Genomic DNA, 13,810 nt, shown 5'->3' with positions numbered 1-13,810 from the left:
TTTACCTGCGTCTGTTCACTGAAGTTTAAGTACTGCTGTTGTTGCACCAACAGGACTTCCGAGTCAAGACCAGTGGCCATTTGGCAGGACAGCGCTGCCTCATCAGGATTCGGGATAGCCGTCAGCCCCGGCACAGATCCGCCTCCGGGGAGACTCTGATAGAAACAGGAGGACTTGGAGGGGATCTGGCTGCTGGTGCTGTTCAGTCTTTGGCAGGAGGGCGGCTGACTGAGGTGCACGCCATTTACAGGCACAGAGGGCGGGGCATTTCTGAACATACAACTGCTAGAAGGTGCCAGAGGCGGCGCAATGTTCTGCTGCACAGGATACGGTACATTTGAAGTGTCGAGAGTCCTGAACATCGGCCTGCCGTTGACAGAGGTCTGGGCCACAATGGCACCAGAAACGGGATTCCTCTGAAATCCTGACATTTGGTTGAGGCAGGCGCCCACTTGTTGGTGTTCACTTGAGATCATCTGCTGTTGCTGTTGCTGCTGCCCCTGCGGCCAGGACGGTCTCTGAGTCTTGTTGTCTTGTGTCTGAAGTGGTAAGTGGCCTTGTAGGCAGCTAGATGAGGAAGGATCTGCAGTATAACCTGGTTCGCTTGAAATATTTTGGGGGAAAGTTTCTACAAAGTTGTTGGCTTGGTTTGAGTTGGGGACCGCAGACTTCCACTGGTTGCCCTGAAAGCTGAATATGGGATTTACGCTTTGGTCCTGGAGGCAGAGTGGCTGGCTGGGCATCCTCATCTGAAGTTGGTTCTGCGTTAGTTGAGCCATTTGATTAGGTTGAATCTGATTGGTTGAAGTTTGCCCGAGCGAGAATGCTCCGAGGTTGTTGTCCTTGGCAGTGACTTGTAAGGTTCTCAGTTGGTTCTGGGTTTGACCGCAAGAGTCCGCCATGGTAGGGTTGAAGGTAACTGGAGCGCCAATGTTGCCTGTGGTGCCCAGCTGAAGACCAACAGATTGCTGTGAGACAATTTGCTGGAGGGTTGGACCGTTTAGTCCAGAAGAACCCAACTGAGGAAGATCCATGTGGGTCAGTTTCATCATCCCCATGGTAGTCAGCTGTCTTGCTTGGTTTTGGGGCTCCAGAGGCCAGCCGAAGTTCTGCTCTCCACCGTGGTCAGGATTCTGGTTCTGAAGGTCCAGCGTGGAGAGGCAGGGTGGTATGTCATCCAACTGATCTGGCAACTTGAGGCCGCCCTCCCTCTGGAGTTGCTCCTCTACATAAGACAGGATGTCGTTGCTGAGAATGTCGTTCAGGTCTTCGCTTATCTCGGCGCTGTTGGTGCTCATCTTCAGCAGGGTACTCTCCCAGCTCTTCAGCTCGTCCAGCCCCACATCCAGGGCTTCGGTGAGCTCGTTGTCTCCGAGGATCTGCTGCAGGGTGTCCATCATGTCCTGAACTGAGGCCTCGGACTTCACCAGGCTTCCCACACCGGGTTTGGGCGAGGCATCCAACCAAACGTCTCCAGGAACGTTGACTGTAGCGTGGCTGTCCTTGAAGGCGACATCGTTGAGGGAGTTGAGGGTGTTGGCATTGTTGTGTTCACAGTAGATCGACTGGTCCTGATTCAGCATGCAGCCCAGCATGGAGTTGGGGCTGACGGAGAAGGTGTCCAACTTCCTCTGCTTGGGGGCGGAGCACGGGTCAGGGGCGTCGATGGTCGGAGTTACATCATACAGCATCGCCTCCCCGGTGGCAAAGTTGAACGGCAACTGCAGCCGACGGAGGCGCAGCTGTTCTTCTCCTTCTTCATTTCTGTGACAATAAAACAAAGAAGAGTAGTTTTAAAATCAATTCAGCTAATTAATCAATTAATAGATCAACAGAACATGTATCATTTAGGTCTTTCAAGCAAAAGAGATCAATATTTTCTGCTTTTCTGTTTAAATTGTTGTTAACTTACGTCAGAGCTTTCTGCCGGGCCACGATGAAGTCTGGTTTCCCTCCTTTAAAGACCAGCCTGGCGTTGGCCTGGACCCAGACCCACTTCCCGGTTTTGGTCAGCAGCCTGAAGACGGTGAAACCACTTTCTCCTGTTTTTATCACTGGATATGACAAAGACAAAGAGTCAGATATATTTATCTGTACATTTATACATCAACCTTTATGTCTCATTAGGTCGGGCCTATCTAGATCACTGTAATCATATTATTATATTCATCTTCATCTCTTATGCATAAAAAATAAAATTAGTTAAATAAACCAGGAAACACAGAGAGATCTTCCTTCACGGTGCAACCAGGGCTAGATCGACCTCTTTGTACACTTGGTACAACGGCACAATGTCTCATCTCAGTACCTGCACTCTCCCCCGACCCAGAGCAACTTTCACCTGAACATGCTAACTGCCGAGGTTTCTCTGGTTTTAAACTGAAGGCACAGGATGCCAACGCCACAGCTGTGATCCACTGGGATTATTAGCAGACCAGTCTGTTTTCTACTTCAACGCTTCTGGTGTTTCCAGTTGAGAGTTTTCCCAGCGCGAGGGAGGCGGAGGCCATGTGACCTTCTCCTGTGTGGCTTTGTAATCCTGAGCTGTGAGTTGAGCTGCAGATTAACGCTGGCCGCTCTGGGACGATTTCCCGTCTTAAAAAACAAACTGAGCATGACGATGTGACGTCATATGTGGTTGTGGTTGTGGCTTGCCATCCCCTGCGGTGGAGTTATCATGTCATTGTTGCGGTTGTTGCAGCAGCCCTAGTTGTAACAAGCAAACTAAATATAATAGAATTACTAAATACATGACTTCAATAATTAAATAATAAATAATCTGACCTACAGTCTATATTTTAAAGTTTCTCTCTCCAGCTACCAGTCCACTCTCTATACTGTGGTCCATGTAGGACTTGAACCAGCCACCCTCCGGTCTCCGAGCCGGGTCCCTACAGACCGAGCTGCTGTCGACCTAAATTACATCAGTTAACGATACCCTGTGTAAGAGGAGGGACTTACTTCTGACGTGGTTGTCGGCGCAGTACATCATGTCTGCAGCGTGGATGAAGTTGTAGCCTGAACCTTTCATACAGAGCTCTATCTCATTGTAGCCCAGAACCACCTTCCCTCTGTAGAGGAGAGGAAGTAGAGTTATATTCAAGTTAAAACAGATCTTGTAGGTTTTCAGCTTTATTCTGAGCTCAAAATGTAACTTAATGCCTGTTCATTGTTAGCTGTCCGGGCTTATATGTGTTGTTTTTGTATGCTGACTATGACTTATTAAACTTTCTTGTTCTCAGGTCTCTAATGACAAAGAGATAATAATGATTAAGTTTAATAAACAATGGAGGAAATCTGTTTTACTTATATTTCTGCAAATTCTAATGTAGCTCTGGTTTTGGATACAGTTATATATTATATTAATGATCCTATAGTGTTTTATGCTTGTCTGAACAAGTGCATGTGTCTACCTTGTGTCGATGCCCATGGGAGTGAAGTCCAGCTTGTGTTTGGTCTGGAAGAAGAGCGTCTTGGTGCGGATCTCTAGGATGGACGGCGGCTGCATCGGCGTGGCGATGGAGAACAGAGCGAGCTGCGGGGGAACCAACGTCCCGTCCTCTGAAAGCCGGTTCTGACCGTGGATCAACTTCAGCCGGCCGCGAAAGTTCAGGGCCTGGAGACAAACAAAGACCTTACTTTTTAAACATGTATTAAGCATGCAAAATATAATAGACTGGTTTTATTATCTGAATGTCTTTGGGTTGTGGACAAAGCAAGACATTTGAGGACGTTATCGTGGGCTTTAAGAAACACTGATTTTCTGACATTTTATGGACAATTAGTCGAAAAAGGATCAACAGATGAATCAATTAATGAATATAATCATTAGTGGAGTAGAAATGATCTAAAACAACATCTCAGTTCATTTTGATTTGGTTCAGCTGAGGTTTCGAAGCTCCCCTTTTCAGCTGAAATAATGTGTTTTATTTTTACTATGGAGGCATTCATTTTTGCTGGTGTGTGTTTTACCAGGAAGCCTGAAGAGTTGTCGAGCAGGCAGCGGAAACGACAGCAGAAGTTTCTCTCCAGGAAGGACGAGTTTTCTGGAGGGATGGCCAGCGGGTCGTAGGTCATCAGGTTGCTGGTGACCTCTGCAGAGCTCTGATCACCTGCAGGATAGGATGAAATAATTATAAGCACAAAGTCACCTTGTTCGGTCTAAAGAAGCCTGTATGAAATAATAAAAATACATAATACACTCAGAGAATTGTATAAAAGGTTCCCTAGACTGGAAATAATCTGCTCAAAATTCATCCCAATCTAGAAGAGAAAAGTCCTGTTTGTGTTTAACAAATTAAGAACAGCGTTAGTTCAAGCAGGCCACGAAGTCCAGCTCAGCTCTCAATTCCCGCTACATCAGCTGATCACAGCTAATCGTAAACACACATCAGCTGACGGCTCAGCTGATTCCCTCAAACATCCAATTGTTAAGTATCATTCAAGGCGCCTTATTTAAGCTGCCTTAGCCTGCCTATCTTTGCTGCTTTCTCTACAAGCCGTTTTGCAACCCACCTCCACCCCAGCTCCTCCTTTTATGTCATATCTAATTAATCAATGTCATTTTCTGATTGCCATTGATTCTTGCTCTGTTCTGTGCCCTGAGGTGGGCGGGGGTGTGTGTGTCTCTCTCTGGTGCTCTCCTTGTCTTAAACTTTCCACGTAGGCCGGTGGAAGGGCAGGGAGGTCCCAAATTTAACATTCTGCTTTGGAATAAAAGTTGGTCCTGACTGAACTGTACTCAGCGAGAGAGTAACCCTTGATTAAGTAAACAAATATTATTGTATTTATTTCCTCATCGAGTTGCTACGTCGTCTTAGTTTTAGTCTTTCTCTGCAGGTCTTTTTCACGTAATGAGCGTCACGTGGGACTTACTGGGACTCTCCACGGTGCCATCTTTGTGGCTGTGATTTGGGTTGAGAGCGAAGTGAAGCTGCCGTCTGAACAGAGCTCGGTCGTCTGTGTGGATCAGCTCAAACACGCTCTGATGGACGACGTCCGACTGAAAACAGAGACACAAATTTCGTTGACATTAAAACATTTTGTGATTGTAAAAAAAAGTTTAAATTTACAGGGTGAAAAAGAAATCAACGTGGTAATAGTCCTGCTCCAAACAGAGAAAAACAAGCTCTATAATACTGGAAAAATCAGAATAAATACTTGTTAAATGATCCATCTCGGTTTCCTTTCCAGCCTAAATGACACACTTAAATGCTTCAAAATTAAACAACAATTCCAATATTTGATCATCTGTACGGTAGAAAATTTGATGGAACATTAACTCTCTTACATTAACGTAATTTAGTACAAAAGATTCCCAAATCACACAACCGGTTTTCCTCCTGAAGACTTTTTAATCGACGACCTCGATGGCCAGAGGGAGAATATGAGCTCGTATTTTAAACCTTCTGTTCTGTGGCATCGGATTTTACTGAAGATTTTAACTTTTTGCTGCTTTCACAAATACCATTAGTATAATTAAAGATGGTATAAAATCATATAATTACATAATATTACACCGCTTCGGCCTCAGTAGTGATTAATTGTACTTGGATGATTGCAGGAGCAATTAAGGACAGGACTTAAAGTTATAATTTGAAGGAATAAAGGACATTTATTTATCATTCATATCAAGAGCGTGAGTTCCTTTCATCGCATCCATGAACAATTTGGCTCCTTAAAATCAGATCTAATCAGACACCATACAATGATTTCAGCAACAAAAAGAGTAAGTAACAAGACGCATGCCCAGCCGTTGCCATGGCTCTCCTAAAACAACAAAATATAACTGCAAATTGTCAACATACCAAACAATAAATATGCAAACATCTCAGATGATAATAATCAGTTTGATTGATGTTGTTCTAAACCGCACTTCCCCTCTATTAATCTGAAAAGACTTCAGTTCATTAATAATCATAAACGCACTCCCCCAACCTCTCTATTTAAAGAGGGGGAGGAGAAGAAAGCTGAGGCGAGCGGCTTTCCAAGACCACTGACTCATTCTGTCCCATAAGCTGTTTGGCTGATCTCCAGTCAGCATGGGTATATTAGCCTGGGAGTCTTGGCTGCAGCGCCCGTCTTGGCAGCACAAACATAAATGTTGACGCTGAGGGTCATACAGGACTTCCCACAGCAGAACTCAAACACACATTTCTCTCCACTCCCAAGAAAAAGAACATAAAAGTTTGTGTGCAGAAGACAAGAATGAAAACCAAGTCACAAAAGAGACTGAGAGTGCCCCATCACGACCTCCCTGCCTCTCCAGCTCACCTTCCCTTCGGTTTAGGTGGTTTTATTAAAACAATTCTGCTTCGTAAAACTGATTTAATGTGCTGAGAATGAGACCGTGAGAACACCAACAAAAGGCGGAAGGAAAGGTAGAAATGTTTTTTTAACACGATGCTGACATTTAGCATTTACTTTAGACTAATTTACAATTATTGAAGCAAGATTGATAAAGAAATTAGTACATTTGTTTTAGCAACAGCCAATTTTAGAAACAATCTGCCATATATGCTTAAAAAACTGCTTTATTTATGTTAATAAGTGAGTAGCAGCTAGCTGTAGTAGTAATACAGGTAGTAGCTGCAGCTGTAATAGAAGGAAAAGTAGCAGTAGTACTTATAGCATGAGTGCTATCAGCCAGCAGGAGGAGCAGGAGGAAGTATTAATACTATTATTGTTAGTATAAGTATTATAATAGTACTATCGATGGCTGTCTCTCAGCTCTAGTTTTCGGCTGTTGTTTTGTGTCGGTGCATTAAAGTATCTGGCACAAACATTGCAGATCAGCCGTCGTTCAGAGGGAGCATTTGCTTGCCGAGCTCCAGTGTTTGCACTGGAGGAGCTGCATTCACGACCGATGATGCAAGCGTAAAACACACACACACACACACACACACACACACGGTGCGAACAATGCTCTCAGCCCTGACGGACCGTAGACTGGATGAATGCCACTGACTTCAGGCTGGAAACACAGAACATTCGATGTGCTAAAGGACCGAGGTGCTGAGAGAACCACGCCTCCGGGCTTCTTTCTGCTCCTCAACCGTCTGCAAACAAACCCCACACAAAACCCTCCTTTGTCAACGGTGCTGAAAAATGGCTTCACCCTGCTCACCGGGTTTCATCGAGTTCAAAACAACCCTGAAGACAGGATTTGTGAGCACGAGAGGATTCCTAGGCGATGTGAAATGTAGCTTTTTACCACCACAGGTAACAGCGGCAGGTCACATTGCTGCTGGTTACAGTCGGAACAAAGACACATCCAGATCACCTGATCCAAATCTCCTCACAGCTTTCCTCTTTTATCCCTGGTGTGATCTTCCCCTGTCTGCCCTTTATCTCCACTCTATTTGATCTACTCTAGAGCTGCGTTTGGAGCTGCTCTTTAAATAAAGTTTATAACGCTAAGAGTCAAAGCAGCGGGTGAATTTGGGTCTTCAGTGGTGGCTGCGGCCTGTTTCCTGCCCTGATTAACATCCTGACTTCAGATTGTGTTGTGGAAAAGCTGTGGTGTGTATAAGTGTGTATGTGTGTGTGCTGTTTACCACATGCACTCTCCCCAGGCACCCCCCCACTGCAGACATCTTTAACCCCGGTTCAACGGATGTGTTTACAAGTCAAGAGTTCACAGCCAACAGTGTAGTTCAGTTCTCACACACACACACACACACACACACACACACACACACACGTGTGTTTCACCTGTCTGTGTGTCCGTCACTGAGCACGTTGGACTGGATTTGTAAAATGTTCCTCACAACCCTTCAACCTCTGCAGTACAACCTAAGCTGAAAGGTTTTATAAGTCGATAAAACATAATTATTAACTAAAGTACTGAAATTGAGTAATCTGAATAAATAATAAAATGTATATTTTATATCTGGAGGAACAGTTGAGAGCGTCAACTTCAGGTGTAAAGCATCATACAGATGTTTCTGCAGGTTTTGGCTCCTTTAACTATAAATTCTGTTCACGATTTTATTTTTATTTCCTACTTTACCTTCATTTTCAGTTATTTTGAGTCAAGTCATCATCCCTGTTTTAAAGTGGATCTTCCTTTAAATCTCTTCTTTTATGGGTGTTTGTTAACTGCTGCTGTTTGATACAATACTTCCTTTATTTTGTTTGTATGTTGTGATCTGAATCTGATCTACTTTTGTTATTTGTTTTTACTGTAAAGCACGTTGTACCTTTATTATGTAAGTTATATAAGTTGTTATTATTAACCCACTCGGCTGTCAGTTTCAGTAGCTGACATCAGTTTGTCTTGTTGGGAATAATTTTGGTTTCTTATTTTGTTTGTGCATTGCTTGGGTAACTGTAGACACATTCAAATGTTATTATACTGTTGTGACACTGATGCACTGCAGATTAAAAACTGTCTTTTCATGACATCTCTGTGTGTTTATTGTCATAAATGTGAAGCTCTTTGGGGCAGCTATCAGACCACTGATGCACAGAGGATGCACCACAGGGAGAGTTCAGACCAGAGTCGCTGCATGTGACAGAAGAGAACAACGTGTTCACTGTGATGGAGTCGGGTCTCTGCACAGGCATGAACTGAGATCAACGGCTCTGTGGACGGTAGGAAGCAGGTACAGAGTGGGCAGCAGGATGCTCCATTGAAGGATGTTTCATGAAGAGGAAGATCAGAGTGAGAAGGAAACAGGCTGTCGAGCAGTGAAGAGTTATTTCCGTGCACATTTGTGGGACAGATAATTACAGCTTCACATTTTATGCTGCTGCATTTTCTTTCTTAGAATCAGAATCAGAAATACTTTAATAATCCCAGGGGGAAATTATTTTTGTTACAAACTCCAGATATACAAACAACATATAATATACAAGCAACATCTATTAAGAACAAAACTTGGCCGCGAGTTTCTCAATTGCCTAAACAAACTGCGATGAAGCATTGATGATTTCCCAGCAGGGCAGAAATATGATGATACAAGCGTCGGGAGATGTTTGGCAACATTGCACAGTTGCTCAACTTTCAGCGTGTTTTTGAAAAGAAACCACAGAAAAAAACAGCTTCACACAAAAATATGTCCAACAGCAGCTGCGATCATTGTTTGTGATCACAGCTCGGAGTGTAACAGCTTCTGTTCTCATACATATATATGTCAGACTACTGTTCCTGATCATCAGTTTACCTGGTGGAAGCCGAGGAAGTCCTGGATGGTGGGGGATGTGTAGAAGACGTAGCCTTCGGCCGTCACCACCAACACGAAGCCGTTCAGCGCCTGAAGGCCGAAGACAATATTTATTTCATCATTTCACTAACTTCATTCTCTGAGACGGTCTGCTGTCCATCGTTTGTGCGCAGTTACCTGAAGCAGCAGGTCTCCCTCGGAGAAGCTGACTCCGTCGATGGATGTCACCTGGGAGGCGGAGGCCAGGGAGGAGGAGGAGGAGGGAGTGGAGGTTGTAGAGGATGAAGGCAGCGCGTTCTGGACGCTCCCCCCGAACATCCGGCTCCGCTCGCTGGTCCAGCTGGAGCCGTTCTGGCCCTTCTTCATGGTGGCTGCAGGTGAGGAAGAGGCTTTCTTTTAATACACAGCACAAACAAATGGAGGAACTGGGATAAAGTTTCTGGAACCGCATTCAAGATTCTGACAATTATCTGATTTGTTTCTGTTGTTTTTTTAATGTTGTTTGTTTCATTTCACCTCAGATTTCTGAGAAAAACCACAGAGAGGAACTGAAACTGAGGAAACACCTTTTTTGTACAAAGTGTACAAATCTCAACATTTCAAGAAAGAAAATAAAAGAAGGTTTTCTGCCGCCGTATCGGGGTCACAGCTCGGTGACAAACAGCTGATTGTGTTTACTAACTGCTGAAACAAGAAGTGAGAAAGAGGAACATCTCCTTCTATCAGGGTGGAGCTGCCCTGATATTTCCTGTCGTCTTACAACACCGTCACTCAACTCTTCCTCCTCTTCCTCTTCCTCCTCTGGCACTTATCAAGCCGTCCTTATCGGAGAGAAAAATATCTGCCCCGAGCACCTTAAAATATCCCCTCAGAGAGGAAGCAGGTGGATTCTGAGTGGAAGTCGGCAGAAAAACGATGATGGACGAACTGATGGAGGAGGAAGAGGAGGAAGAGGAGGACAGTTTGAGTGATGGAGCCTCTTTGTAGAGCGTTAAAGGTTTCTGTGACTGATATTCACAGTTTATAAGCAACAGCAGTCGTACGATTCGAGCCCTGAGTTTGAAATGTAATGTTTCAAACTGCACCGATACAAAGACACACACACACACACACACACACACACACACACACAGGCTGGCTCAGCCCGGGCCAAACGAGGATAACAGGCAGAGCCACAAAATTACCCGTTGGCCTCAGCGTTTTCCCCCCGTGGAGGGAACGCAGCGAGGAGGTGGCCATTTTGGAAGACAAGAACCATGTGAAGTGGTCGACGAAGGCTTCAGATGCTGACGGGGAGACTCGAATCGATCCGGATCGGGCTGGGTTTTTTTTTCTTCTAATAGCGCTCGTGTGTGCAGTTCTGTTCCTAAATGAGATCGCCACCGATGGAAACATGCAGCTCCTCCAACAAAACCATCATAAAAAGCCTAAAAAAGTATAATTTAGAGATACTGGATAATAACCCTCTCATTATAAGTTAGAACTCCCCGAAAAAAGTTCTACAGGGCATTTTCCTTACAGTGATTATATGTGACAAGCTCAAGTTCTGCTCTGAAATAGGATCTTTATAAATGTCTACAGATGACTGACAGCACTGCTTTTACACATTGTGCCCTTCATGTTTTCATTTCAACATTTAATAAGGTTTGTTTCATAGAACGTATTTATCTATATCTATATAAATCTTTGCTTGGTGTTGCTGTGTTTTATATGGTTACTTATATTTAATGTTTGTTTTGTCTTTTCTAACCTTGTTTGGATCAGTAATTTATTATTTGTATATATCATGCAGAGACACGCTGAGAAAACCAGTTGAAAGTGTGTATAAACAGTACGTAGTATGTGTCATATTTCTTGTGAAAGTGATTCCACGCTACCAAGAACAGTTCCCGGTAAGATGTAAAACAGAATATTTACAGTAAATGTTGTGTTTTTCTTTGACAAAATGACTGCTGACGTTATAAAGTGGAAAACATTTGAGGAAGCGTGTCTGAGTTATTAGTTATTTTAGGTTTGGTGTTCATCCAGCCAGCGAGGACGGAGGTGAGGCTACAGGTTTTTGGATTCAGAGCCTGATTTCTGAGAGTGAAACCTGTGATTTAAAAACCATAACGACTCAACGAGCTTTAAACTGTCCTTTCTAATCTAAGCTCTCAAAGACTCAAATGTTCCAGTTTGCACAGATATGAAGACCCATTTCCTACATTGATCTTATTGAACCCAAACAATCCCTGTCTCTTATGAGCGCTTTAACGCCGTCCTCCACACAAAGCAGGCATATCCTCAATCTGATATGAACTCAGCTTACTCTTGCTTAACTGCCTGCCTTTAAAAATCCCCCCAGTTTCATTGCCAGAGGTGTTGGCATGAACATCCTGAGGGGTTTACATACTGTTTGAGTTTTATACATCAGTCTGAAAGCTGTAAATTCTGAGTTTACTTTCATATATGACAGCAAAAAGCAGAAATTTCTCACATTTAAGAAGCAGGAACTAATTCATATTTCACTTTCTATCTCACTAAGTGATCAAACATCTATTCAGCGCTTCATTACAGACACAAAAAGGGCAGAATTGCAGGTTATTATTCGTTTTAAAGTTAAATCCAAGGAGATAAATCTACTAAAGAGGTTCAAATGTCAACATTTTGGGGAATACACTAGTTAGATGGGGAGATCGATACCATTCCCATAGCTTAGCTATTTGTTACCTTTGAACAAAGCTCAGCTAGCTGTTTCCCACTGTTTCCAGACTTTATGCTAAGCTAAGCTAACCTGCTGGTGGCCGTAGCTTCATATTAACTTTAATGTACAGACGTTAACGTGGTGTTAATCTAACTCATATTTCCCAGAGTGTGTAACTATTGCTTTAAGTTGGGTCAACAAACTTTATACGTAGACATGGACGAGCCGAGCGAGCGAGGACAGTTTGGTTAGAGACATAAAAGTACCACGAGAGTCAGATAATTTGAGATTTGCATTAACAGGCTGGTACAAAGAGGAGAACATGCCAGGGGACAACCAAACCAGATGGGCTGGTTAAACACAGTAACGCACAAAGGAAGGAAACGTCCCAGCGGCTAAAGCTCCTCACAGTGTGTCTGCGTCGCTTTCCTGAGGAAGACCAGGAGGTATCACATTCTCGATCTGTGGCAGGAGATTCAAATACTGGAGGTATTTAGGCGACATTAAACGGTTTAATACCCAAACAGACACCACAAAGGGGTAGTTTGATCAGAGCCGTAGAAATATGAAGAGAACAGCTGCTGTGAATACCAAAAACACACCGAAGAGCCAAGGAGAGAGTTTGGATAGAGACTAGAGCTTTGGTTTGGTAGGAACCATAAATCTGCTTGTTTAGCAGAAGAAAGCAAAAAGAACAAATGCGTTTTTATTTTATTCATATTGCTGATTTACACCAGCGACTCTTCCACTGCCTCTTTTAATTAGTATGATTAATGGTGCTGCCAAACACTCGAATTTCCAACAGTTCACTTGTTTCACACATACTGGAGGGTTGCCACCCTGCAAGCTCAGGCTCAGACACTTCTTCTGCTGATGCAATGCCAGCCAGCGAAAAACACAAAAGAGGATATAGCTTATAAAGTATAGGATCAATTCAGCATTCAGCAACAGAAAATTTATGAGAAGTCAACTCTAAATGCACTTAACCACCCAAATCTGCTCCTGGGTGAAATATAATCATCCAAACACTATAACAAACTGATCTCATTATAAGATATCCAAGGCTTTTTTATGTTCCTCAAATTAAAAATGTCCTTTGTGTTGTTGTTACCTAAATGAGCAAATATATAAAACTATATATAACTTATATACCAACAAAATAAGAACAAATCACGGATATGAACGTAAATGTTTGGTTGGCGTGTGAGAGAAAGATGATAAAAAGGAAAGTCTTATCTTGTTTCAATGCAGATTTCTGAATATATAGAATATAAAGTGGAAAGTGATGATGTGCAAAAGGTTAACAGAATCTGTCCACAAGAGACAACCAAACCTCACCTGCCTCACGCTGAACCTGCTGGTAATTCCCCATCATGTGTTGTGAAACGTGCAACAGCTTCGTGTTAAAACAGACTTCTTATTTTTAATCCCATGCTCCTTTGCTCCCTCTCTGGAAGTTTTCCCCCTGCACCATGCCAAATGCTTCCCTGCTCCCACAGCACGCTCTGCACGGCGTTTTTAACATGATTTATGACAAAACACAACAGCGGCAATCGATTTCATGCACGCTCACATTTCATGAATTTAGATGCTGAATCCTGGGTTTGTTTTGCGGCCTACAGCAGCGTTTAAGGTGCAAGCTTCTTTTTTGGTGTTTGTTTATCCAGGAGAGATTAGCTGAGCACACACTCTCTTTCCCAGCAACACCCTGCTTCACATCAACGCCATTATAGAGATTCCCACCTGGAAGCTCACTACGACAGCCACAGTCTCTTGCTTTTAACCACTGGGAGCTTCCCAGTACAACCACAGACGCTTACTTTTGGGCATTTGGCAGCTTAAGTGGCGCAGAATTTACCAGCTAAAACAACTGCAACTGTGAAGCAGCTGCTGGTACGTGAGAAAGCAAATACAACACAATACACGCTGATGAATTAGGTTAGCAGGGAAACAGATGATT

At 43.5% G+C, this 13,810-nt stretch overlaps 1 protein-coding gene across 1 annotated transcript in view; it reads right to left on the bottom strand.

Annotated features, from left to right (window-relative positions):
* Positions 1 to 13,810, bottom strand: part of LOC127378970 (aryl hydrocarbon receptor) — a 67,932-nt gene that overhangs the window by 4,912 nt on the left and 49,210 nt on the right. Inside the window, exons 3-10 of the mRNA XM_051428375.1 lie at positions 9,345 to 9,538; positions 9,168 to 9,257; positions 4,876 to 5,002; positions 3,973 to 4,112; positions 3,414 to 3,616; positions 2,962 to 3,071; positions 1,913 to 2,054; positions 6 to 1,764 (exon numbers count right to left, since the gene is read on the bottom strand). Coding sequence (XP_051284335.1) covers positions 6 to 1,764; positions 1,913 to 2,054; positions 2,962 to 3,071; positions 3,414 to 3,616; positions 3,973 to 4,112; positions 4,876 to 5,002; positions 9,168 to 9,257; positions 9,345 to 9,538 — 2,765 coding nt within the window. The remainder of the gene's footprint in view (positions 1 to 5; positions 1,765 to 1,912; positions 2,055 to 2,961; positions 3,072 to 3,413; positions 3,617 to 3,972; positions 4,113 to 4,875; positions 5,003 to 9,167; positions 9,258 to 9,344; positions 9,539 to 13,810) is intronic.

Source organism: Dicentrarchus labrax, unplaced genomic scaffold, assembly GCF_905237075.1.
Source record: "Dicentrarchus labrax unplaced genomic scaffold, dlabrax2021, whole genome shotgun sequence".
NCBI classification, from domain to species: domain Eukaryota; kingdom Metazoa; phylum Chordata; class Actinopteri; family Moronidae; genus Dicentrarchus; species Dicentrarchus labrax.
The sequence above is the reverse complement of the archived record's forward strand: the minus strand, read 5'-3'. Positions and strand labels throughout refer to the sequence as shown.